The sequence below is a fragment of the Aspergillus multicolor genome (assembly GCF_047715735.1).
Source record: "Aspergillus multicolor strain CBS 133.54 unplaced genomic scaffold BDW74scaffold_42, whole genome shotgun sequence".
Taxonomy (NCBI): domain Eukaryota; kingdom Fungi; phylum Ascomycota; class Eurotiomycetes; order Eurotiales; family Aspergillaceae; genus Aspergillus; species Aspergillus multicolor.
Window position 1 is genome coordinate 54,775 of NW_027395993.1, and position 26,260 is coordinate 81,034.

Consider the following 26,260-nt stretch of genomic DNA (forward strand, 5'->3'; position numbering starts at 1 on the left):
TCGAGCGTCACATTGCAGTCGGCCGGGGCCGGGGGCAGACCGCTTTCGGCAGTTTATCATGTGATAGCGAAAGGTAAGCAGTATCAATCATGTGACTCAGCCTTATCTGCTGCATGCAGTTTGCTTTACTCGGGGTAGTTCGACGGCTGGCTGCGCTTGAGGCGCCCAGCCGGTCAAGGAACTCAGGATTCAAAGCGAGGGGTTTGCCTGAGGATCTGAGACTCAACGATCAGATAGCGAATAACGGGCCATCCTGGACAGCTCTCAAGCTTTGACTGCGCCCATCAGCTGATCGCTGGCGTAGGAGGCATCGGGAGTGCCCTGGGGCAGGGGTGTCATTTTCAGCCAGGTTCCTTGGTTGTGAGGCATATGGAGTCGAGTCCCAGGCAGCATCGAGCAATAATTCGTCCAATATAGCGCATCGTCTCCAATGACGGAACTGCCTCTCATCAAACCCGATCCACAGCTGACGAGCAAAAGTTCTCCATGTTTCAGAGATGTAACAATACTAGCCGAGCGGCGTTATCGCTGCCGATGAGGCGGTATTATTGGGTTGTGGAGGCACGCTAAACTTCTCTTGGCAGCGGCCTCGACCTTACAAACGGTATCTTACTGTCAAAGATCTTATGAAACTTCAGGTCGAGTCTAGTAGTAAGTTGAAGCGTGGACTGACTCTGGCCTTTGTCTTCTTCATCTCTTTCATAACCATCAAGACCATCAACCTACTACTACTCTTCCGTCTGTTGAGTAGGTGCTTACAGAATGCGTCTGTGCACGACCCCAAGCGCAATAGTACCGTTCTTGGGTTTCACAGCATCTGTCAGTCTCGAAGAACCTCGTTCAGTCGTGCGCCCACGTGGTGAACCTGTTGGGCGGAGATGTTAGTTTCTTCGCCTTCGCCCTCCGCCCTTCGCCCTGCTCCCTCCTCGCCCGCCACCACCCAACTTCAACCTCCTCTCTCCCCATGCTCGACCTCGTTCTCGCGCCGCCTGTCGTCGACGTCGGCTGCCTTCGCCTATCATAATCAGCAGTATGACTCTGCCGCCGATCGCTCTGCTGCGCCCGGTAGTCCGTTCACTCCCCGCTCCTCCCGCGTGGCCATTGAAGAGCTCCGCTCGGCTTTGAAGAGGCATTCCGTTTCGTCTCCGCCTAGCAGGCCCTCAGGGGATCTTCCTCGCGGCCGCATGCCCGCAGGGCAGACCTCCCTTGGGGGCGGAATTAGCACCTTCGTGTCTGCTGCAGCTACCTCCGCTGCTGGCCCCGGTCCTAACACCGCCCTCCCTGCTACATCCGCTGACCCTGTCGACAACACTTCGTTCGTTCCCGGTCCTCCTACATCGGCTCCTCCGGCTGCTCCTGCCCCTTTTCAAAGGTCGGAGCCCCCTCCAATGCCGGCACCGACCAGTACTTCGGGGTCCAACAAGCGTAACAGCCTGACCGATCCTACTCTCGGTGTTGAGCCAGCCGGGCCGGGGCACCTAGCCCGTGAAGGATCACTTTCGAAAAGACTACGCCCTGAGAATCCTGCTGTCAAATATCTTCCTACTCGTTATGAACTTGCAGAACCCAAACATCTGGTGGTACTCATTTCGAGCATGCTAATGGAGCTCATTCGTTTCAACGACAAGATACCCCTGAATCAGGGTCGGTTGACTCGTTTTCACTCGCGCACTCCGCCTCGAATCTCCGTACACGATTATCTGCAACGACTAACGACTCACGCAACTCTCTCGCCGCCGATCCTTCTTAGTATGGTGTACTATATCGACCGACTTTGCACACTGTATCCCGCCTTCACCGTTTCTAGTTTGACCATTCATCGATTTCTGATTACCAGCGCTACTGTGGCGTCCAAAGGACTCAGTGATAGCTTCTGGACCAACAAGACCTATGCTCGTGTTGGCGGTATTAGCATGAACGAACTGGCCCTCCTTGAACTCGAGTTTCTTTTCCGCGTCGAGTGGCGTATCGTTCCTCAGCCCGAGGTATTGACCGACTACTACCAAAGCTTGGCGGAACGATGCGACGGCTATGAAATCAAGTCTGAGGTTTGATCCTGCAGCCCGCAACATATTTCCTTTTCCTGTCTGGGGTATGCCCTCAGGCGTTAGATGGCCGCATAGCACTTGCAGCAACTGCATGGAGTTGGCTTGCATGCATTAGACGCTCAAGGGGGACGAACGGCGGGGTCGGTCTAATGGTTAGGTTTTGACCTCTCTCTGCTTCTGGTTCTGCATCTTTTCGTTTCTCGTTTTTAATATCCCTCGGGTTCTGTATTGTTTCATTCAGGGCGTTTCAGGTAGTTCGGCGGGCATTTTGAGATTCCTGTTGTTTGCATACTGCTTTTAAGCACGGCACCACTATACCCTGGCGCCGTTATACCATTTCATTGTTTCCAAGACTTTCTAGCAGTATTCATTCTCATTACTACTACTCTCCCAACAAGCATCTAAATCGTGATGTAATTGCTGCCTTAGGCATTAAATGAGTCAACTAGGGCATAGGTTTTAGGGTACAGGGTTGCAGCGGGGATGTCTTCAATCTTCCGTAGCGGCATGGATAGGCAGAAGAAGATTTGACGCCTCTCGAAGCGCTATTCCAAAGCCATGATACAAGCTTAGTAGCTTAATTCGCTCCTCCGTGCCTTCCCTTCGCTAGCCGTCTGGGTTGCATCCGCTGCCCTCGATTTTCCTTCGCTCCCCGCTTCCATACCCCGTCAGAGCCATGGAGATACAGGAGATTCTCCGGAGCGTCCAGCCTCTTGTAGGCGAAGTGATGCCGATACGAACGGTACAGGAAACTCAGCCTGCCGAAGAGTATGGTAAGGGCAATTGTTCTAGGCTGAAGAATAGCCCAGTCTAACGAGCATCAGGCGACGCCTATGTCGCAGGCGTGAACGTGAAAAGCGCCGCGAAGGTCGTCAAGTAAGTACTGTACGGCTTTGCAGTATGTGCTATAGCTGACCAGGAAAGGATCCTTGATGCAGCCTATCCTCGCGATGCAGCCCGTCCCACGAGCCACCTCCGCCGCTTCGCAAAACAGAACAACCTCCCCGAATCGCTGCATCCAATCCTACTCCAGGATAACTCATCGCCGCAGACCATCTTTGTCCTCATCTCACCACCCCTTCCAGAAGTCGCCCAGCTACAAGAGTTACTGGCTCCTTACGTTCCTCAACCAGCGGACTCCGACCCACAGTCTTCAAATCCTGCAGGCCAGGTCAAACTGCATACGATCAGAGTCCCCACCCTCCCGCCGCTCAGCACAGCACAGGCAGAGAAGTGGTCCAAGGAGTTATGGCCTGTGGTCTACAACCCCGCCGCTGCGCGAGCGATGATATCGCCGCCTGTCCAAGTTCTAAACCGTACTCGTGATTTTATCCAGCCGGACGCAGGGCGGTATCTGGCGTTTGCGCAAAAGGTCGCGGAGGAAGCGGAGCAGTCTGGCCGGGGACGGAGGGTTGGCGCAGTAGTCGTTGACCCGGACATCGTCGCAAGGATCCTAGACACAGACGGCGATATCGACTCCCGATGGCCGGAGACGATTGTCGCTGTCGCCGGCGACGCGCGGTACTCCCGTCGAGAAGCGGGAAACCCATCAACAGCTGAACTGCATACAGGGCCGGGACCCAATCCCGCCACAAAAACATACAACGCAGACCTAGAAGGCGGCCCAGATCTCCACGCTCTCATGCGTGCAGCTGAGATCGTCGCCTACAAACGGCGCGCCGGCGACCCCGCCGCAGAAGCCGACAAACCCCTCCTAAGCCCCTTTGAATCATATTTCCTCTCCCAAACAGACCTCACAGCTCCAGAGACAGAGACGGAGCTAGGACCCGAGTCAGAATCGACGGACGACTCTCCAATCCCAGAGAAATACCAGAAGACCGGCCCGCACGATGGTCAAGCTGTTCCGCATTCATCAACAGCAGATCAGGGCGAAGGCAAGAACTCACCAGGCCCGCGAATCCGTCCCCGCTCTCAGGGTGGATACCTCTGTACCGATCTGGACGTATACCTCACGCACGAACCCTGCCTCTGCTGTTGCATGGGCCTTCTCCTCTCCCGGTTCCGATCTGTGACTTATCCCCAGCGCGGGAGAATGGTTATGGGCGGTCTTGCTTCCGAACCAGTCGTTAAACCCGTACCTGTTACCGATGAGAACACCGAGCAAGAACAACACCATGACGAAAACATGACGGGACAAGGGGAGCCTCCAAAGCAAGGCAGACTCTACTACGGCCTTCACTGGCGGAAGGAGCTGAATTGGCGCGCGTTAGGATTCGAGTTCGTCGAAGGGTCTGAGGAGCAGGGTCCTCTGGCTGCGGAAGGAGTTGCGTTCTATGCGTGATTTTTTTTTCTTCGTTTTCTTCGTGGGGATTCTTGCTACTAGAGCGCTGCGGAGTGAGGAGTAGAGGAGAATCGGACTACAAAGGCGGTCTCAGTGTTTTATAAAATTGCGTTGCATCGTCAATCTTTATAGATCTTAGAGCCTTGATGAAAACTGTCGGAAGACCAGACTATGGAGCAGCAATCTTCAGTATCCTTGTAACTGACAGCTGGGATAAGGCCAGCCTAGTTCTGACATAAATGATGGAGCTGTTGGGAGATCGGTGAGTCCGTGGATTAGTTTCGTACGAGCCGACCCCATTGGGAGAAAGTACTACAATGCCATCTACGAGGTCGAATCTGCAAGTTATCCACTCTGCATTGAAGGGTGAAATCCTGTAATATCAAAACTCCGTGTTAAAACTCATAGCTATGCTTGATATGCCACCTCATGACCACATGGTAGCAGATGCTCATCAGTGCCCTTTTGTCGTCCATTAAGCTAAATATGCATATGTTTGAAAACTCCTTCCTCAAACCATCATATCCGGCTCATGCCAGTCGACGTTTTTGCTGGTAGTGCGCCAATGCATGATTCATAACATAACTATCATTAAAATCCAAATGCAGATGCAGACGCATCACGCGTCCGATAACATAACGGCCGTCATTATTAGGGCTAAGTAACGCCTAGTGGCCGCGGAGTTCAGTGGCCCTGCGGGCGAGAGGCGGGATCCGGCGCAGGATGGGGTTGCCCGGAGCCTCCTTGGCAACGGCCATGTAAAGATCGTTCAGCCGAGAAATGAGTATGTCCATGATCTTGGGCGCGACATCTTGAATGTCGGTATCCTGGAGAGGGTTAGTACTCTGTAATGACTGAGAAGCGAGAGTACTTACCCTCAAGTCAACGGTCTGGAGGACGACTTCCAGCCAGGCAAGACGCTGCATCACATTTGTCTGGAGAGACGAGGTGACTGCAACTCCGACTGATAATGCCACGATGGGGGAAACGCTGTTCAAATACGTGGGGTCCAGGTGGACAAAGAGGCGATCGAATAGGTCAGCCTGTTGCTCGGATTGGAGCCACTGGTGCGGATTAGAAAAATGCTATCGGGAGAGGCACAAACAGCATACCTTGACAGAACCTTCCTCAAATCTCCCTTGCTGTATGAGCTCCGTAATCCCAGCAACCTCCCTGCTCTCCGGACTGACCGAGCCGGTGAGCGGTGCTGGTGAGACATTACCTGTGCCCTCGGAGACTTGTCTGCCTTCGGGTACATTACGAGCAGCGAGTGCTTGGTTCAAGTGTAGAAATTCGTTTTGGAATCCAGTTTGAGCAGTCGCCATAGCAGTGACGGTGTCCGAGAGTCCGCGGACCAAAGAAGTGAGTTCATCAATCTTGGCGGCATCGGCTTGGCGCTGGGCTTCGAACTGTTTTGCCTGAGCCTGCATTCGCTTCTCCATGTCGCTTCCAACCTTCTCGGCTGCCCGGATGGCGACGTTCTTCAGCGTAGGGGCAAGACTATCATGCACAGTCTTGGAAATTTGACTCTCCACCTGAGTGCTCAGCTTCTGACTCACAGCGTCGGAGACGACTTTCATAACCTCTGGCTGTTGCAAGGCACGGGTAACCGCATCAGGCAGAGACTGACGCAGTTCTCGAGATATAACAGCCCCAGACTGCTGAGAAAGAACGGTGTTAAGTTGCTTGCTCACGGCAGCAGAGGTGACATCGCCTAGCGCAGGGACTACGTCAGATTGGATCGCCTGAGTGACGATGCGTGTGAGGTTCTTTTCGACGTTGTCAGAGAGCGTGCTCGACACCAATCGCAAGACCTGGTCTTGTTTGGAGGCAGACGCGGCATCCCAGCTGCGTCTTTCCTCGTCGAAGCGGGCGTAGAGGCCCTCTAGCTCACGGCCGAGGCTCTTGTTGAATTCCGAGGTGACCCCCTGCTGCAAGGCCTCGATGTGCTTGTTCCAGTCCACAGCTTTGGGGGCTTCGAAAGGCTCACCGTTCAGCTGTTGGACGGTTGATGGACCCTGGCTAGCCGCCAGGACAGGTTCCTGCTTAGGCTCAGTTGCCGGCACTGCAGCCTTCTTTTTCTTTTTCTTATCGGGCTTTTCAGATACGGCAGCAAAGGCAGTTTCCACAGGCTCATCAACCTTCTTCTTGGGCGCAGCTTTGGTGGGAGATTGGGTGCGCAAAATACTAGGCCCGGTGCTGGCAGCTCCGCTACTCTCTGGTGCAGTTTCAGATGTTGCTTTGGTAAACTCCTTAGGAATGACCTTCGTAGGAGTGCCCGTGGAATCGCCGTTGACGGAGAAATCGTCGGCCATGTAAGGAGGGAAAGACTGGAGATCAGCAATCTCAATCAAACCCTCTTCTAGAGCGTTAACAGGGCGAATGATCCGGTTGTCTTGCCCTAAACCGAGGTCCTCTTTCTTGATGTTGAGGCACGTCACACCACGGGAATGCATCACGTAAAGCTCAAAGAGGCCGCTATCCTCTCCTGCTGCTTTTGCGATGGGTAGGAGGTCCAGGCTACGAAGTTGACCCTTCGAAGCGAAAGATATCTCCCGAATACCACTAAGGCACGCGGTCGACTCGGGCTTGGGAAGGCTGTTGTCCTTCTCAGCGGCACGCTTGATAAATGATGCCTGCGACATGGACTGCAGGTTATACTTGGGCGCCGATAGGTGAACAAAGTAAATGGAGTTGCGCGTTGGATGTCCGACAACAAGAATACCGGACGATGCGTGGTAAGCGACGCTGCAAATGGCGTCTGACTCGTTTTCATGTGGGAATTTAAGCTCTTGCACAGCCTTGCCTAGCCCAATATCCCAGAGCTGCAAGGTGTGGTTCTGCTTCAGGCCGACAAGAACATAGCGAAGAGCCATTGACTTAACATAGGGACGTAGCTTGTCGAGAAAGAGGACAGATGTCGGCCATGATTTTTCTGTGGGACTGCCAGTCACAAAAGTGCTCAGAGGAGTGCGAATCTCATTGGCCGTTATTTCTGCATCAGGGGTATTAACCACCTCACGAATATCCCAGAAACGGAGGCGACCAGTTTTGTCCAGAGAGGCAATGACAGTATCATCGCCACTGAACGTGAAGTCCTTCCCGGCCTTTCCGGTAGAGATCTTCAGAGCACGCTCTTTGAAGAACTGCTCAGTGTTGACAGTGCGATTGTTTCCGGAAACGCCATAGGCGGGGTGCGCGGCAGCTTGTGGGGATAGTACATAGATGTTCTTGCCCCGTCCAATCGCGAAGAATCCAGGATGGCAAGAGCTCCGTTTGGCCCGCGTTTTCAGCTGGCCGCCGGAGGTGTTCTCGTCAGAAGCTGGGAACGGAGGGAAGATAAGGCTTTCGCTCTCCAAAGCATCTTGCTCAAAAAGATCTCTATCCCCACGAGAGATCAAAACCCAGTACACGGCGCCGCTGACGCCGATACCCAGGATAGCTTGATCGTCAGAAGAGCCACCGACCGGCTGCGACGTGCATACAGAAACATTGAACACACGATCACGAGTAGATCGGAGGACTTGCTTGTCACTGCCATCCTCTTGGCGAATTATACGCATACCTCCATTCTTAGCAAGGGCGTAGACTATGTAATCCGGGGTGGCCGAGGTCAAAGAACGGTCAAGCTGGTCGAAATCCTTCTTCAGACGAGCGATATCCATAATACCATCATCGCGCAGAGCCGGGAGCTTTCCAGCATAAGGCTTGACAACAATAGTGATAAATGGCTTCAAGGGGAAGTTGTGTACAGGAACGATGCGTTCCTCTTCCTTTTCAGCACTATCTTCAGCGCTCTCCCAGCTATCCGCCAGTGCCTCCCCGGCGCCGTTGGAGTTCTCCTTAGCGTCTTCGGTAGTGACAATTTCCTCGGTGGTCTCTTTCACGACCTCGGTCTCGTCGTTGGAATCTTGAACGGCAGCGGTGGTGGACATTACAGTGACTTTAGCCTTATCTTCCAAATCTGCCGGCGCTGGCGAATCAGTCTTCTGAGTCGCCTTCAGTGATTCATCGACGTCCTTGACAATCTGCTGAACAAGTCTGTCGACCACATTGGTGACAGCTTCCTTTTGGTTTTCGTTCAAGGGAGGTGGCTGTGGGCGACCGCGCTCGGTGGTCTGAGAAGCGGGAAGAGACTCCACCTCAGCAGTGACATTGACTTGCTTCGTCACCTCAACAGCCGGGCTCTCGCCATGAGAATTGATCTGAGGAGTTCTGCTTCGTGAAACTGCCGCCAGCTGCTCAAATGGGTTCACAGTACTGAAGATAGTCTCGTTTGGAGTTGGCTTATCCGGTTTCCCAGATGCCAGGCCCGTGGACTCCACAGCACCGTACGTTGAGGGTGTGAAGCCGCCAAAGTCGGACTCAAAGGTGTTCCTCTGAGACGAGAATGAACCAGGAGTCTGAGCCGCGTCAGACAGCTCTTGGTCCGACTTGGGCCGATTTAAGAGACGAAGCAACATGTCTTGTGGCTTCTGAGTGCTTGCCGCAGCAGAAGAGGGACTCTCTGTAACGGGCGGAGCATGAGCGGCTTGACCCTGTTTGCCAAAAAGCTGAGCAACCAAATCCGAAGCAGAAATGTTTCTAGAGTGAGACCTCGGAGCGTTCTCCACACCCGGTGCCGATGGATGAGTGTGAACGGCCGGTTCCATACCCGCAGGAACCTGCTGCTGGGCGGGGCTAGCGCTCGCGCTCGGCTGGTTAAACTTGAGGAGATTCAGCAGATTGACAGAACGGTCGGGATTTTGGGGCTGAGGCTGGTGTTGCGGAAACGCTTCGCCTGGGGTGACGACATTGGGACTAAGAATGTCTGATCCATGACGGGGCGGAAGGTTGACAGGAGACGGACTATGCATATTCGACGAAACGGACGGATGACGGTAGGCCTGCTGGTGGAGGTGAGGATGAGCGTAGCTCTGGCCGTCGTAGGGCTGCTGGGGCCGGTATCCGTGCGGGTAATGCTGGGGATACTGGGCCTGAGCCATGCCGGGATCCTGCGCAGGCGTGTTCGACGGCGAAGGACGAGGCCTTATACTCGCCAGGAGAGCTTGGATATCATTTGGGGTGGACATTTCTGTCGCTCGCCGTAGTAGAAGACGACCACCAAGTGAGATACTAAGCTCGGTGTTACCGCAAGAGCTCTCTTTCGAGAGTTAGCAGAGACAGGCGAATAAAAGGAGCGACAGGAAGAGACGGTGCAGAAAGATTAAAGACCAATTGGAACAGAAGAAATAAGCAGATTGCAAAAGGAAAGGATATTGTACAAGGAGAAGTGTGAAGTGAAAGCGAGAGAAGAAGTCGGAGAAGCGACAGTGAAGATTCCTTGTGTGGCTGGAGCGAGCCTGACCGCTTTCGTTTTGCTGCAAAGTGGCGTCTTGATTCGCAAGTGAAGCCTCAATAATCGACATCATTGTCTCCGTCCTCGGGCCAGAAAAGTGCAAAGAAATCCGAGCATTTGCAGCTGAAAATGGCTTGTTGAATGGCTCTATGTCCATCTGAAATTGCTCACTATCTGCTCTGCTGTTCAAGACAAAATACAGTTCTTTTTGTCAGCAATTTTTACAATTCTGACACCCCCATCGACTTGGGCAACCTCAGCAGCCTTCCGTCTGCCGTACTCTGCGTTCTCCGTACACTTACAAACATGTTCTGTCTTAGGAGGTAAGCAGGCATACATACTATTTTCGAAAGAACCGATCCTCGACGTTAAATTGAGGAAAGCCCAAACTAACGGAATTCAGCTGGCTCCCCCTTCTCTTTATCCCGACGAATGCCTCCCCGCTCTTCCTGATCTCCTTCGTAACGCTCACCTACCTCCTCCACCGCCCATGCATCTACTGCTCCGCCCTCCTCGTCATCCTCTTCGCCTCAACTTGCAACTGGTCCGACCGATGCTTCCTTAACCTCCGCTCCGACTGGTTCGCCCCGCGGTATACGCCCTGCGATGCGCCCGCCCAATCTGATTCGCTAGCGGGATACATCTTCGACACGCTGAACAGCACCGCGAAGGCTCTTGCCGGGGCCATGTATGACGAGACGTCGCGGCGGCTGTCGGGCAATGACTCCTGCTCGGAGTCACAACAGGAATTGACGGGGTTCGGGCTGGAGTGGCTGCGGAGCTTGGTGGGGAGGAGGGAGTGGACGCTGCCCTGCGTGGACGTTAAGGTGCGGATATAATTTGACTGGGACTGCAGGTCCTTGATGCGTTGAGGGGTTCTCCCTTTCTGTTTTGCATAGGCGTGGATACCGATGCTTTATTTTCGGCGGAAACTACCATATACCTCTCTTTCAGTTTTGCCATTCTTTCTGGCCTAAGGGCTTTGATCGTCTGGCGTACCTACGGGCTTTGCTGTGCATACTATACACATTATTACCACCGTGTGATTTTCTAGGTCACCTAGCAATTTGATGTACATTACCAACAAAGACTCCGAGCAGCAAAGAATAAGCAAGCTGGATTCGAGCGTCAAAGTCTCTCACAGCTCGTAAAAATGTATATCTTCGTCTGAAACCGTCTTCCAGTTAACCAAATAGACCCCTTTCTGGGTCCTTTGTCCTAGCACTGGAGTACTTCAAAACTAGAATGAAGCATATCTATGCATATAGAGAAGCACATCAGAGTTGCACGAAGAGCTTGTAGTCTAAACACGACATGATATAACACCCCAGTCAACGGCGGCCAAGAAGCCCGCCCACCTATTCATACTTTCGCCTAAGAGAGCAGCACCACAAAGTGAAAGCAACGAGACCAGAAATGTGGGAATGTCAGTTATGTATTACTACTGGAGTCACTACTACGTACATCGCGAAATAGGTATCTAGAAGAGAAGAAAAGCTGCAAAAACGTACATGTAGATCTGACCCAGGTTGAGCTGAAGTCTGGAGTTCGGACGGAGTTGATATCCGCTCAATCCACATTCCAGACCCCAAGCGCGACGTAGCACGTGGCAGGGATAGATCATAGTCAAAATGGCAAAGATATCGTAGTCGACCGAGGCACATTGGCACATCCAAGACCATCAAACGTGGGAACATGAGAAGTATACATGGGTACAGGCGGAACATAAGCTGAGTTTAGATTTTCAAATCGACGTCGAATTGGCCGGTACTTCTGTTATTAGCGTAAGTTGTTGTTGGGGGTATCAAGCGTTGCGCGGAACGATCGTCGGCAACGGTAGTGTTGGTTGAGAGGACGATGAAAGAGGGACATTCTCCCATTCTCTTGGATAGATCGGATGTGTTTTTTCCTGGTTTTCTTGCAGGTCGGGCGCTATTAGTTGTATCCCGGCATTGGCTGCGACATCGGCGTAGGCCAATCGTCTTCTGTAATGCTGCTCCAGAAGACCCAGAGCATGACCACTGAGAACAGAGTGAAGAGCGTCTCGAATAAAGCGCCATTGATCTTCCCGTTAGTTGCCTGGCAAAGATGTGTGCTGATAACATAGTTGAATATCTGCCCGATGGCAAACAGGAGTCCAGCGGCGGCAAGGTACACTGCAGATGGTCAGTCATTGAACGCAGCATTTGTTCCGAGGAATATACGCACGCATTGGACGGAATTCACCCAGAATACGAACAACCAAGAACGTTTCTAAGAGGAAGAACGCAACCAGACAAACGAGGGGAAAGAGCTGGTATAATACATAGAGGGCGATGTTCCGATAACCGTCGTTTCTGTTCGTTGCAAACTCGCCGGTCCAGTCGAAAGCAGTGTCTAAGGCAATGTATCCCGTGCCAATGAAGAAAACCAAGCCAGAGACCAAGAGAAGCCCCATCGATGCAGGAGTTCCGTCGTCGAGGAACTGGAAACCGACAAGCGCATTTAGCAAAAGGATCCAGCATGTGGCAGTGATTGCAGCAACATGAGCAGCCGAGAAGCCCTGCAGGATGTTAGGTTGCTGGACAATGACCGTACACCAGGTGAACAAACCTTTCGGACCTCATTCTTGAGAGGAAAGCCGCCGACGGAAAAGATCTCGCAGATTTCGATGATAATAAAGCCCAGCAAAAAGATTTGCATTTCCCTATGCAATTCGTAAGCTTATCGTGTTTCTCCCGGATGGGCGTATCTCATCTCGTACCTTCGCCCGACGGCCGCTTGTTTCCGATCCGAACGCCATATTAAGAACAATGAGACAAGGATCGCCATGAATGCGAGCAATATAGACCCTATGTCCATGAGCAAGAGGTTTGTCTGACTGAATAACGTTCCATACCCAAATTCGCAAGATATCGGTCGCCGCTAAGCCCAATTCCAAGGAGCGGGCAACCCTCGTAGGCTGCATTAGGAGGCTGATTAGAAGAAACGAAGAGCTGGATAGAGGCAGGATTAGCTGCTGTGGTTTTCGCCGAAACCGAGCGTATCGGAGGGAGGACGACATACATTGCAGACCGGTAGCGTGGAATCGCGACAGAAGTCCTAATCCGCCGGAAATACGTCAGTAAAATTCTCATAGATTGCCGGCATGTGGGACTCACGTCGAAGTTCCCGAACTGAGTCGAACCCATGGCTTCCTCAGACTGAATCAAACAAACACCATGCGAGGGAAAGAGGAGAAGTTGAGCGTGGAGCGATAGGCGGACCTGGTCGAAGAGGACGAATTCGCCTGGTGGACCCACGCTCAGGGACCAGTTACGATCGCGCCGTCGTAGATCTGAGATGCGAACGGTCTTCGAACCTGGTCGTTGTTGTGCTGAATTGCGGTTTGCCCCGGGAGTTTCTCAGGCGGAATTGAGTCTGAAGATGCGAGACACACGTTTCGACTGGGACAGGTCGGATCTAAGGCGACTAGGTGCAGCGGTCTGAAACAGACCGTGGACGGAGGAATAGGAGTCGCGCTCCGATCTCCAGCAACCGATTAACGAGAGGTTATGCCAAGTCACCAAGCGGAAGCGTAGTCAGGGGACGGACGCAAGAGTAATTAAAGAACGAAGAGAAAACAGTGGAAGAGAAGCAAAGCTGATGATATGATAGAGTCGGCGCCGGCCAAGATTTAGGAGGAAACTGAGGGGAAAACACGAGATGGCGCAGTAATTTCCGCTGGATCTCGCAGCGCAGCCAAACGACTCGATTCAAATTAAAATGACGACAACCATGCAGAACGCAGGGAATCAGTTGTTCGCTCTTCGAGCCCTCACTACCACAAAGTATATCTTGTCTACTGCCCTCGAACCCCTGGATGAATGCTGTTGACCCCTTTTCGAGAACTTGGTTCGGTGTCCCATGGATCCGGTTCGATCGGAATCCCCAGTTTCTTTTGCCTATTCCAATTTCTGGTGCCTGGAGGCTGGAGCTGGTCGTCGACCAACAACTCTCAAGGACACCGCTAGGCGTGATAGCAGCCACTTACCATTGACCTGCTTACTCCGCAGGAGTCCCAACTCACCGGCTTAATTTAATCCAGTTCAATGGACTACACACCGTCTGCGCAAAACTCCGGTCGTCGCCTAGCAACATGACATCAGCCCAGCCACACACTCGAGAACCACTCATCCTTGATCCGGTTGCAGATTCTGTGCGTCTTGTTGTATGAGGTTTCGGCAAGCTGCATCTGTTGAGGGCGATTTGACCCCTGTGATACTTGCTACAATATGGAGTATGGAGTACTATAGAAGCTCGGGCCCTGGTTTGTACTGCGGCTGCCCACCTGTCCAGTACCCGCCCCTTGCGCGTCTCCGGATTATCGTCGATCGGCGTGGAAAGGAGTTCATTGTTCAGATCTGCAATATACTCGAGATGCCTTACATGGATCGATTGTTCGCATGGCAACTGATGCGAGGAGGGGTAGTTATTGGGTTTGGGATCTTGATTCTTCAGTCTTGGGCCTCGGCCTAGGTATCGCCTTAGCAACGTGAAGCTCTTGAGTGTACGGAGCACCATTCCCTCATGGCTCTACTGGAACTTGGTAGTAGTAACAAGCTCATTCACAAAGAGCTTTTGAGTCTTGTGAAGTGCTCTCTTAAAGTTATACCGCGGCATCTGCACCACAAAAATTCTAAATCTCATCGATTAGCGCCATCAAATGCCATGAAATCAGCATATCTTTGCACAGTCACTGCTGTCTGGCTCCTTTGCTCGAAACTCATCTTCATACTTACTACGCCCACTTCTAATTGACACATGGCTTTTTTCAGCATCGCGCTTGTGACCGACGAATCCAGCATGGAGAAGAAGCAAGCGTCGACTCGATTTGCTTAGAGGTGGTCCTGATGAAAGGCCAGAAATATTATCTCATGTCTCATTGTTGGTCGAAGGAGTAATACGAACAATGTCGTTCCGCCGCCAGGACGCAGCGAAGCTCCTCTATTGTCAGTGTTAATGCGCTTCCTTCAACACCAAGGTTTCCAGACAAAGTCCACACAACGTTGTGATTGAGCTACCAACTCCTCGACCTTCTGGTGGGCAAAGATGTCCTGAGCCCCGACCAAGCCGACACTGCCCAATGAGATCGCAGAACATGGTGTATTGGATTGGGTACGCCTTCCATTGCAGCGAGTTCTGGAACGCATATGGCAAATCGTCAACCGCACTCAGTTTCTGTGGCAGCCTTTCTGCTTCCTGTAATCAGCACAACTTTGCCTACCACCTGCCTCAAAAGTTCAGCACCTTATCCACGGTACTGTTCTGGCCTGGTCCGCTTCCAGCACCCTTCTACGAATGCCGCCGTGCCGATTCACTTATTCTCCCTGTTCTCAGCGGGGAACCGTGGAAGTCCGGAACACAGTGTTGCCTGGCCATAAAAGCTAGTCAGGCTGAACAGACAGCCTTTGATGTTGTTCGTTGCCTGATTTCGACGAAGGATAATGCTCGGTGGCCAATGATTTAGCGAGTGGGTTAGACGTTCAAAGGACAGGAGGTTTACGGCGGCGGTCAACGGACTGGAAAGCGATGGACATACACACCTGGCGTGATATTCGACACTTCGCTGCGACTTTGGACTTGACCATCTGGAGAGGGCTCCATATGGTATGAAGCATATCTGGCAAAGGCGACGCTGCAGTGATGTCTGTCCTGGAAGATCGAATGGGGGAATCCTTGCGTCGGTCTATTATGCTGCTGTCCGCAATGCTATCTCGCCTTGAAGGGTAGGATAAGGGGAGTGGCCGTGGAATGAGGCTTGAACCAGTCTTTTTCTTGTCTGGACAATCGAAACTTTCCGTCAATCTGAGTTCTCATATCGTTCGATTGGGAAAGGAGATCTGGCCTGTCATTGCGTATCCATGTTGGCGGATTGCAAGTGAGATGAGTACTCATAATCATTGCATGCCTTCCTTTCTATAGCCACATCAGTCAAGCCCGAGTTCACATCTTTTACTCCTCCTTGGCTACCTGTCGTATACGGCTTTCGTCTCGGATAGACCTTGACTCTGAAGTGAGCTCAACGGGAATTGAATCCTGTATCCTTGTATCTCATGTGAGTTAGCTCTCAATGTTCCTTTCAATCCAGTACTTCAACCATCTCTCTTCATTCCGCCTACATCTCTCACTATAACCTGAAGTCCTGAGTCTCTTTATCTCTCACTTGATTCTCCTGCTGAGCTACTCATTCCTCAACCTTGACTCTGCTTGGCTTCTACAAGTCCACTGAGCCTTCTCCTCCACCGTACCTCTTACTTTCTTTTACGCGTTTGTATTCTTCCTTTATTGCTTCTCCTCCGAAGACCTGTGCCCACGTCTGAACCCTATCCTACCTTCTATACCTACACTACAAGATCCTGTGTTTTCTTGTTCTGTATTCTCCTCCATTCTCCTCCAAGCTCTCAGCATCTCTATATCTTTTTCTACGGAGATCTTCTTTGCCTCCATCACCTCCCTCACCACCACCACCACCACCTCCAGCACCTCCAGCACCTCCGACACCTCCGACACCTCCGACACCTCCGACACCTCCGACACCTCCGACACCTCCGACTACTTCTACCTATCATTCATCTTTGTCCCTTTTCTCTCTTCTCTCTTCTTTCCTATTCTACCCTGGTATTCTACTCTCTTTTCCACTTCGGTCTACAACCGTCTGCCCTCCTCTACTCCCTCACTCTACAATTCCCATTCTCTCTCGTTTCCTCTCGCATATTTCTCTATCCTTGCTCGTTCTTGCTTTCTAGTTCTCATATCATTGTCCTTCGGTTTTCTATCCTCTTTGCTCTCTCATCAGTCTCTCACCGATAGCTTTTTCTCAGCATTCCTCTCATTTAAACCTATAACAAACTCTCTGCTTCCCTCAGTCAGGTTGTTCTACTCTTACCCCTTCATCTGCCCAAATCTCATGTTTGGCTTCCTTGCTTACCTGTCATTGGCACTTAGATACTTGTCGGCAACCCTTCAGATACGCATCCCGTTAACGACCAGTGCCTATAAGCCACGATCATCAGACTCCCCTCGCGTCGCCTGGCTATCATAATGGACTGCGAAACGCTTGGTTACATCTTTCATCACGTCATATTCCCGCCGAAACTACCCGACAGCCCTGAAAATAAACAGAAATCCTTTGAGAGACAATTGATGATCATTGTCAGGGATGTCCTTGAATCTTTCATAGCAGAGAGATCGCAGGAAACCCAGGCCAGATGGGAACCCGTGACCCATATGATTGAAATGTGGTTATCCATCGATGGCGCAGCTGGACTGGACCTCAATCGGTATGAGGAGGCACTTATAGGCGCTCTAAAGAGCCTAAGAGATCATGGTATGAAATGTTACCCATTCTAGCGGAAACCTAGCTAGGTACTGACGAGTGCCATCTCTTAGGGGCTCTTGCACTTTACATCGCTGAGCAGAACTGCGGATGGTTGGCACACTACGATATCGAAAGGAATAAGATCATAATAGACGCCTTCGAGAGTTCCGCCTTATCTACTCCTGTTCTCAAGGCACGCGGTCCACTTATCCGGTGCTTCCCCGGCCAGAGTGTTGCAATCCCGGCTACTATGGTTGACGACATCAGTTTTTGCAAGTACTTGGCCCATAACCTATGCCGGCTCAACACCGAGTATGTTCGCGAGATGTGTCCTAAGGCATGTGATTTTCGAGACAACATCGAGGAAACCCGTGATACTGCGCATCCGGGTTTGGTTACAGAGGGTTTGATGGCGCAGCTTCTGGCATTCGGGGAACACAACGTTTACAAGTCTTTCGAGAAGCATGTCTCAGATGAAGTCAATCTCAATGACGGCAAGAAGGCATGGCGACGCTCCCCACTTTGGTTCATAATGAAAGTCGCAATACAGACAATTCTCTATCGCATATTTCCGGATTGCGAGGGCCGCACGGAGTACAAAAACTTCATGACATTTTTGGTCGTTGAACTCGGCTTCCGTGCCCGTAACCAAGAGATTCTTTCCGAAACACCAAAGTTCAGTGACATTGCGAGTGTACTGAGAATTATACAAGCGAAGATAGCTCGACGTGTTTCGAAGCTCCAAGGCAAAACCTTTGATTTTGTGCTGCAGCGAGTTGCGAAAGCAAATGGAGCTATCACGGAGCGCTTACAGGATCTCCACTCAGACATTCGGACTCGAGATCTGAGAGTCATCCCACCGTTCTTTGGTCCTGTTCGAGACACCGATCTGGTAACATCGCTCAAGCACTCTCGAAATCACTTGCGCGATGCGATGATGCATGTACAAGCAGGCCGTACAAAGTCACCCTTCAACCGGAAACACAAGACAAGGATTCAACGCCAGTCAACCGGTCTACCTAAGCTAAAAGACGGCGAGATACTCACGTTGCTCGACTTTGAAGGCTGGGTAGATACTCAGCTTCAAACTTGGGTAAATACTACCTGCTTGACCGACAAGGTTTGCTGTGATGTCGCGGAGCTTATCCAGAAATACTCATCATACGCCGATAAGAAGTATGCACAAATGCCCGACGCGATGTCTCTAATGTTTCTGGTTACAATAGAGCTGTGGGTCGCTCTCGACAAGTTGTGCATCAGGCACTGTTATGACGGGTTGCTCAGAGAGTTTTCGCCTGAAATTCCAAAGAAATTCCTTCAGCCACTACTACTCCCTCACCAACGTCAGATGCAGCGTGCCCAGGAAGTTGAAGAATATATTCTGTCCCGGCATCAGAACTGCAACTCCAAAGGGCCAGGAATTTTTGATGAGCTGGGTCCTGACACCTTTGCTGTGCGATATTTTGACTTGACTCGGTACCATAAGAAACTACGTGACAGTATTATAACATTGGCAACTGCTGAACGTGAAGCCCGGCGCAAAGAATGGGAGGAGCGTTCGAAAAGATACCAAGACCTTCTTGACGAGTCATCGAATCTGGCCCACGAGACGGAATTCGACGAATGGAACAACGAGGTCCACCATTCTTCTTGCAGGAAATGCCGTCTGGAAACGAGTGCCTCCAATCTACATATTGAAATCCATGAGTGGCCACTCCCCGAAGAAGATTTTCTGATCAAGAACGTTGTGTTTGAGCTTGATTGTCCCGTATGGTTCGCTCGGTGGCGAGACATTACTTGGAAAATCATAGACGAATATGGTAGGCCGCAGGCAAGAGAAACATCAACAATGGAAATGAAATTGCTGGAATACCCGGCAACCAAGAATTTTGCCTCCAACAAGGGCCAAAGACTGACGTTTGCTTCTTCCACAAAGTCCTGGGCAAATACCCATTATAGGACTCAGAGCTTCCCAGTCCGTTTCGAGAAAATAGCAGTGCGGAACACCCTCAAGTTCTCGTTCTGGGATGACGAGAAAGACGTATGGGTTGCACTTCGGTGCAGGCTCCCGAAGCCTGCAATCAAGTACTTGTGCGTATTCAATGTCAGCGCCTCTCCCTACGGTAGTCACCAATATGCTGTCGAATCTTGCGGCCATGGCCAGAATAAGGTACTGGCCGACCAGCGAAACTGCCATCCAACCCTCAGTCTTCATGAAGTGAATGCTTTTGGTCATCTGCGTTCTGGCGAGAACTTGCAGTGGTACAACATAACAAGGGAATTAGCCTCACCATACATCTCAATGAACGAGGAAGCTACGCACAAGTTGTTCTGTCAAGCAGCTTGGGAACTCGGATCAGTCAGTCCAGATGGCCAACTAAGAGCCGCCCATGCATTTTTTGAAGAATCGGATTCCGTCAACAAGCTCTTGCAAACACTGGAAGGAAGACTGGACAGCATCTACAAGAACTGGAATGAACACTATACGCTTCGCACCATTGTCGTTCTGGGACTCAGAGCTCTAAGTCTGTGTCCAGCACCATTTTTCAAACGCACCGCATCTCTCCTGCGACGTTGCAGAAAAGTGGCACTGGAATGGTGCACATGGATTACGAATCTGCTTGACGCACAAGGTAGCCCGGACAGTCATGCATGCCTGAAGTTGCTTTTTAGAATAGGTGGAATCTGCGTCTTGACTTATGCTGTGGAAGACGAGCATCTCCCAACACTTCTTCAAGGCGACGAAGACTTACAAATGCTGGTAAGATCTTCTATTTTATTCTTCGAGAATACCTCTCAGCCGATTGCCGAGCAAGCCGTGGAGATCAGGTCTATGGTTATCCAGACTACGAGGATTCTGCGCCGTGTTGAGCAGCAGGTATCCAAACTTATTACAGATGACGCTGCAGGTCTCAATGCCGCAGTCCAACAAATCGCTCAGCACATAAAGATTATCACCCCTTGGCGTTTCGATGGCGGAGACAATATGAGATGGGCAATTAATGAAACAATCCCAACGCTGCACGAGCAACCACAGGAGGTTCGGTACAATATACTGAGCGGAGAGCTACTCATAGACAATCAGCCACCCAGGCGTCTTCCCCAGAATTACACTAAACATGCGATATTCCAGAAATTGTTTGGACAGGTAGGGGAGTTCTATACCTAGTCTTCAAAGACCCTGCTAACGCCATAAAGCGGACGCTCTCTGTAGTCCGTTCAAATCAGCGAGGCTTCAGCTTCATGGCGATGAAGCCAGTTGGGGACTACGAAGTGAGCCGAACAAAAGCCCAGTTGACCAATGGCTTGTTACTCACAGTTACAGGTTCATTTTGGACTCAACGGTGACCAGCTTCTAATCAAAACAAGAAAAGCAGGGCAGACCTTGCGACTGATACCGTATGATGTGTTGGTCGAAGACTTTCCAGACTCACTCGTCATGAAGCATGCACATTGGCTAGATTTGGAAACCGGGGTCCTTGAGTTCCGACCGCTTGACCAGGCCTGGCAATCAAATGATCTGAACTGGAGCATGTCTTTTAAGCAGAAGCCTGAAGGGCCCTCGGCCACCAGGCAAGGTCAACGAACCTTGGTTGACATACACAGCGCCCTATTCTCGCAGATTGCGGATGTTCTAAAAGGCTTGGACGATCCGAAACATATGCGGATCACCGCATCGCCAAACGACAGGGTTGAGGCGAAACTAGTCCGGTTGCACCTGAACTTCTTCATCAATGAAGAACACGAGCTGGAGTGTAGGGAGCACAACTCCATTGTTGATCCTGACCAGGATATTGGCTGTTTCTACGGGCTTTCCAACAAACTTGTTCTCCGGGCCAAAACGGAGCGAGGTCACCGCACCGTGCTGATTCCTCATGGGAAAGTGAAATTTGGCAAAGGTACCACGAACACTGAAGTGTCAATAGAGCTTCCGAGCTCACCACGCATCAAGTACTTCCAATATCTTCTTGATCCAAGCCTGGAGATGCTCTCAGACTCTACAGGTATGGTGGGTGCCTTGTACCAGGCATATTTGCATGCGGTCACCACTTTTGTACTTCCTGATCCCGCCACGAAGCGCACAGGAACGGAGGAAGCCCTTCGTATTTTGCGTCAGGCAAAGATGAAGTCGCCTTTTCTGCTAGACTGCGAATCGATCCGGCTATTGGAGCTCATCGCAGCTCTGACACCGTGGCGCCAGTACTTCCCCCCTGGCATGGAAGTATTACAGAGAGTGGGTTGGAACGCAAACGTCTGTGCCCTGGCACAGCATGATGATTTTAGGGTCCTTGCCCAGGAGATCTTCAATCACACAGGCAGGTTTACCAGATTATGGGACTCGAAGAAAGAGCCGCCTCCCCCAGGTCTAGATCGAGGGGATCTCCGCCTTCTTGATAGAGCGCGTTCTCGAAATACCCATTTCTATAGATCAGAATATGGAGGAGCCACCAGGTTTGAAGGCGTATGGCCCTCAGAGTACAACGCCAGAGACAGGCCTGAGCCTACGAGTGACCGAAGCCACCATGTTTACCAGATTGCGGCGCTTATCCGGGATTGGCCTGGTACACTGAACGAGAGAGAAGACTTTTCAAAAGCAGTCAAGAACTGGGGCAGCCTTGATACGCAGATACGGCAGCCAAATCAGTACACCTATACTACGCTTATCGATTCGCCGATGCAGAAGCTGTGGGCCTCACTGTACAGCCAGTGTCGCTCGAGCAGACGGGAGACCGATACATACTCTTTGATTTCTGTGTTTGGCATGGTGGCCTTTGGTAGATCAAGCGGTCCCTACATGTGCCATCTTCGTTCTTTGCTGGCAGTCGCCTTCTCCGGATCATTTCCGGAAATGCCCGCTGATCTCTTGCACGGGTCAGTGCAGATAGGCCTCGCACCGGGACAGAATTTCGATAAAACTGAAGTCATGTCTATTTCATCCAACCACTATCCGGCCTTCAAAACTGATTATGGCAATAACGGGAAGAGCCTCTCTAGGGCTGAGAAAGACAGGATGAGGTATACACAGAAGAAAGCATACACTATATTCAAGAAGCACGCCATTGATGCTCTCACAAGTTCGATCGTGGAACAATGGCCATGTGAGACCCTTAGACGGCCTTCGAACATGGAGGCTTGGCAAACAAAGAGCTTCAATGACTGCGAGAATTTGTTCAGGAGCTCAAACAAAAACGTACTGTTCTTTCAGTTCGTTCGGAGCGTGCAAAACAAGCTGAATACCATGCTTGTATCCTTTCTCCCACCTTTGCAGGCGCCCCAGCCGCCCAAGCGTCTCATGTCTCCACCTCGCCCCCTGGACATTTGGCATCCTCCTTGTATCTACGATCTTCTCCGCGCAGCCGCTCCTCCGTCTTTGATGAAGATAGACCACATATCTCTGAGATTCGAGAGGGATCAAGTGCCTGCCTGTCCTGACAGCGACTCAGACTTTACACTTGGGACTCTCATCTCACGTCTCCCAAAGGGCTCTAATCGCTTACGTCAAGAGTATACGGAAGATCTCTTGGGAAGCTGGGAAGCACTCAAGAAGGTATACTTGCCTCAAGATCCCACCGAGTTCCCTGTCGACAGAGGGATTCTCGTGCAGCATCGCGATGATATCTTTCAACGACGGAATACTCTTTGGGCCGAGATTACCTCCACCTTAACTACAGTTGAACATCTCTGGGAAGAATTCGGTACCTCTATGCTGGCGCCTTCAATCACGGTTTCCTCGATACTTTCGTTTTTGGCAGCTGATAAGTGGAAATTGGTCCCAGAGCCTTGGAAAGCGATACTCTTGACATTTGCCAAAACGGTCTCATCATTGCGTCGAAGTGAAAGGCTTCTAACACACTTCGACAGTGGCGATCTCAGCATGTTCTATAGGGAGACTGAAACAGTGAGCTGTGATGGTTGGGAAGCTTCAGATACTCCTGACTGGCTACTGTTGGAGATCGAAAGCGACCTAACGATCAGAAAACACCAAGCAGATGTTGCAAGCAAAATGATCAGTCCTGAAGCCGAAAAGAATGCTGTTTTACAGTTGAACATGGGAGAGGGAAAGACCACCGTCATCACACCAATGATCGCAGCTTGTCTTTCGAACGAATCACAGATAGCTCGGATTATAGTGCTGAAGCCACTTCTACGACAAAGCGCCAACATTTTAGCCCAGAGACTAGGTGGGCTACTGAATCGCCCAGTTTATTACGTTCCATTCTCACGAAACACAAAGCTTGACGGATCCCTGGTTGAATTACTGAAAGAAATCTACAACGAATGCCAGCAGAAACGAGGGGTCTTGATAGTCCTTCCAGAACAACTACTTTCTCTTCAACTAGTTGGTCTTGACCTAGCAACAGACACAGCATCCAGCCTTATCCGAGTGGAAGAAGAGTTACAAAATAGGTGTCGCACTATTATTGACGAAAGCGACGAAGTTCTGGACCCGAAATTCCAACTCATATACACTAGAGGTAACCAGCAGAACGTGGACGGAGACAGTGATCGCTGGCAGGTCATCCAAGATGTACTTGAAGTGGTCGAGAAAGAAGCGATTGCTTTACAAGCTGAAGATCCAAACATTCTGCAGGTCGAACAACAGGGTACTCGCTATCCTCTTCTACACTTCTTGAAGGCACAAGGTCCGCTTTCATTGCTTGGGAGAGTTGCTAAAGCTATTTTCCTTCAAGCTCTCCCAGGACTAACTTTCCAGCAATGGTCGGAGCAAACTCGTACATGCGCATTGCAATTTGTCTGTTCTCCGGACGTCAGCCAAGAACACGAGGATACCGTGCGAGAAGCTTTCAAGCACAGCATCATGCTGAAAAAGCTGCTTGTGCTCAGGGGCCTTTTTGCGCACCGCATACTACGGTTTGCATTGGCAGGGAAACGCTGGTGGGTGGACTACGGGGTTCATCCCTCGCGTTGCTTGATGGCTGTTCCGTTTAGAGCCAAGGGTGTGCCTTCAGAAAATGCCGAATTCGGACACGCGGATGTTGCCATAACTCTGACATGCCTAAGCTACTATTATGGCGGCCTAAGTGAGGACCAGGCACGGCAATGCTTCCAACTAATCCTTAAAGGTAACGATCCCGGAGTCGAGTACGAACGCTGGATTGGGAGTATTCGAGAGGACATTCCCGAAGGCTTACATTCGTTTAATGGAGTGAACCTAGAAGACCGACAAACCTTTCGAGAGGATTTGTACCCTCGCCTTCGTTATAAGAAAGCAATCATCGACTTCTTTCTCTCAAAGGTCGTGTTTCCTAAGGAAGCAAAAGAGTTTCCTTACAAGCTCTCTACGTCAGCGTGGGATATCCCTTCGAGACGGGGACAACCGCTTACAACAGGCTTTAGCGGGACAAATGACAATCGGTATCTACTTCCGAAGTCGATGCCTCAGAGAGACCTACCCAATTTTCGCCACACAAACGCGATGGTCTTGAACCAGCTACTGAGGGAAGAAAATACGCAATGTGTGCTCGCCGAGGATCCTAACTGCGGGCAGCTGTCTGTTGAGGGGCTTTTGGGGCTTGTGAATGATCAGGATCCTGTTATTAGGGTCATTATCGACGTTGGGGCGCAGATATTAGAGTCAAGCAATGAAGAAGTCGCGAAAGCCTGGCTTGCTCTTACAAGAAAAGATCAAGCCTCTGCCGCTATCTTCTACAACGCAGAGGATGAAGTCGTGGTTACAGATCGCGATGGCTTTATCGAGCCACTTCTTGCATCTCCGTTCCGGGAGAGAATGCAACTGTGCTTGGTCTTCCTAGACCAGCATCATTCACGAGGCGTTGATCTGAAGCTGCCCCGAAATTATCGCGCAGTTGTTACGCTAGGGCCGCGACTGACCAAAGATCGACTTGTACAGGGTGAGTTTCTATATCGGATCGTCGATATACTTTACTAACTTTGAAAAGCTTGTCACAGGATGAGAGAGCTCGGGAATGGTCAATCGGTTGCATTCTTCATACCTCTCGAGGTCAAGCATAGCTTGAAAGCAAACGACACCGGCGATATTACGTCCTTTGAGGTAATAGACTGGGTGTTGAAACAGACATGCACACACTTAGAGAACCTTCGACCTCTTTGGGCGTGGCAGGGACTACAGTACTTCCGCTGCCTGCAAATCTGGGAAGATTTCCGAGCAGGAACAAGCACTCTCAAGGACATAGTAACCCGAATTCAGGAGTCCGAGTCGAAGACGCTCTCTCAACTTTATGCACCCTGGGAAGACCCTCCTTTTTGCCTTGACGCTCTCCAAGCATTGGCACTTTACGACCCAGCAGCTGGTGAGCTCTTTGACATATGGCGTAGCTCTTCTACTCCTACAACGATGCTGCACGAAGAGCAAGAGCGTGAGATTGCACAAGAGGTCCAAAGGGAACAGCAAGTCTGCCGGCCACCAGCAGTGACCGCTTCAAATCATTGCGTCCACGGCGATCTCAAACACTTTGTCAGACACGGCCGTTTCCCAGGACATTTCCATTCCGAGGCCATAGAACAACGATCAGCCTTCATGACTATTTCGCGAACCTCAGCCGGCAAGTTCAATGCCCCCTTGGAACTTATCGGCCAAAAACTCTTCGCTACAGTTGATTTTGTCAACACGATAGAAGAAGGCACAAGTCCTGTTGACGACGAGTTTCTCAAACCAGTACGTTGGGTCCTCTCCAATAACCGTAGCTCGCAGCTTATAATCATAAGCCAGTACGAGGCCAACGCCCTTCTCCCCGACATCCGCAAGTCCGAGCATGTTACCCTACATATGTACGCCCCTCGCACCACCAAGAACATGTGCTCCTTTAGCAAGCTTGACTTCCTGACAATTGGGAAAAAGCGGCCGGCGCTACAGGTCCCACCGGAGCTCCTTCAAGCGCTAGAAACCTTCGCTGGAAGTCTTCATTTCGATAGTTTTGCAGAGTACGAAGGAGCATGCCATTTCTTCGGTTTCATGACCGATACAACTCGCGTCTTGAACGTCCCCGAAGAGTCTGTCACAAGCGAGGGGTTTGTGAACGACCAAGGGAGGAACCAGGTCGGGTGGCCAGTGAAATCGCCGTTCGAGACAAACCCGTTGCCGTTTTTGAAAACATGGTATTCCATCCGAACTAAAGGAAATGGATTCGCGCAGTCTCATGTCGGGACTATCGTCGAGGCAAGGAGGTTGACGGAGGAGCGGTTTTGACGATGCACATATTCTTGCTATTTACCTACCACCATCTACAGGA

At 51.1% G+C, this 26,260-nt stretch overlaps 7 protein-coding genes across 7 annotated transcripts; 4 read left to right on the forward strand and 3 right to left on the reverse strand.

Annotated features, from left to right (window-relative positions):
- Positions 1–626: 626 nt before the first annotated feature.
- Positions 627–2,537, forward strand: phoB (regulatory cyclin phoB). The gene has a single exon (XM_073725965.1). The coding sequence runs from the start codon at positions 879–881 to the stop codon at positions 2,052–2,054; it is 1,176 nt and encodes a 391-aa protein (XP_073578724.1). The 5' UTR covers positions 627–878; the 3' UTR covers positions 2,055–2,537.
- Positions 2,538–2,638: 101 nt separating this feature from the next.
- On the forward strand, positions 2,639–4,434 carry BDW74DRAFT_188719 (putative tRNA-specific adenosine-34 deaminase subunit Tad3). Its single transcript, XM_073731798.1, has 3 exons — positions 2,639–2,821; positions 2,873–2,924; positions 2,973–4,434. Exons 1-3 carry the CDS (start codon positions 2,725–2,727, stop codon positions 4,348–4,350), a joined length of 1,527 nt encoding a protein of 508 aa, XP_073578725.1. The 5' UTR covers positions 2,639–2,724; the 3' UTR covers positions 4,351–4,434.
- A 369-nt stretch (positions 4,435–4,803) lies between these two features.
- Positions 4,804–9,614, reverse strand: BDW74DRAFT_104783 (uncharacterized protein). Its single transcript, XM_073721594.1, has 3 exons — positions 5,463–9,614; positions 5,226–5,414; positions 4,804–5,177 (listed from the first exon to the last, which is right to left on the reverse strand). The coding sequence occupies exons 1-3, from the start codon at positions 9,420–9,422 to the stop codon at positions 5,019–5,021; spliced, it is 4,308 nt and encodes a 1,435-aa protein (XP_073578726.1). The 5' UTR covers positions 9,423–9,614; the 3' UTR covers positions 4,804–5,018.
- A 380-nt stretch (positions 9,615–9,994) lies between these two features.
- Positions 9,995–10,527, forward strand: BDW74DRAFT_183140 (uncharacterized protein; the record flags this gene model as incomplete). The annotated part of the gene is made up of 2 exons (XM_073730441.1): positions 9,995–10,011; positions 10,092–10,527. 2 exons carry the CDS (start codon positions 9,995–9,997, stop codon positions 10,525–10,527), a joined length of 453 nt encoding a protein of 150 aa, XP_073578727.1.
- Positions 10,528–10,965: 438 nt separating this feature from the next.
- Positions 10,966–11,734, reverse strand: BDW74DRAFT_162497 (uncharacterized protein; the record flags this gene model as incomplete). The annotated part of the gene is made up of 1 exon (XM_073725966.1): positions 10,966–11,734. A coding segment is annotated over exon 1 (296 nt), but the record flags the coding sequence as incomplete, so codon positions are not given.
- BDW74DRAFT_104802 (chitin synthase export chaperone) lies at positions 11,520–13,358 on the reverse strand. The gene is made up of 7 exons (XM_073721595.1): positions 12,829–13,358; positions 12,734–12,769; positions 12,567–12,663; positions 12,432–12,519; positions 12,281–12,374; positions 11,897–12,230; positions 11,520–11,844 (listed from the first exon to the last, which is right to left on the reverse strand). Exons 1-7 carry the CDS (start codon positions 12,856–12,858, stop codon positions 11,624–11,626), a joined length of 900 nt encoding a protein of 299 aa, XP_073578729.1. The 5' UTR covers positions 12,859–13,358; the 3' UTR covers positions 11,520–11,623.
- A 3,392-nt stretch (positions 13,359–16,750) lies between these two features.
- On the forward strand, positions 16,751–26,217 carry BDW74DRAFT_183142 (uncharacterized protein; the record flags this gene model as incomplete). The annotated part of the gene is made up of 6 exons (XM_073730442.1): positions 16,751–17,036; positions 17,099–20,175; positions 20,226–20,300; positions 20,353–24,901; positions 24,950–25,686; positions 25,741–26,217. 6 exons carry the CDS (start codon positions 16,751–16,753, stop codon positions 26,215–26,217), a joined length of 9,201 nt encoding a protein of 3,066 aa, XP_073578730.1.
- Between the last annotated feature and the right edge of the window lie 43 nt (positions 26,218–26,260).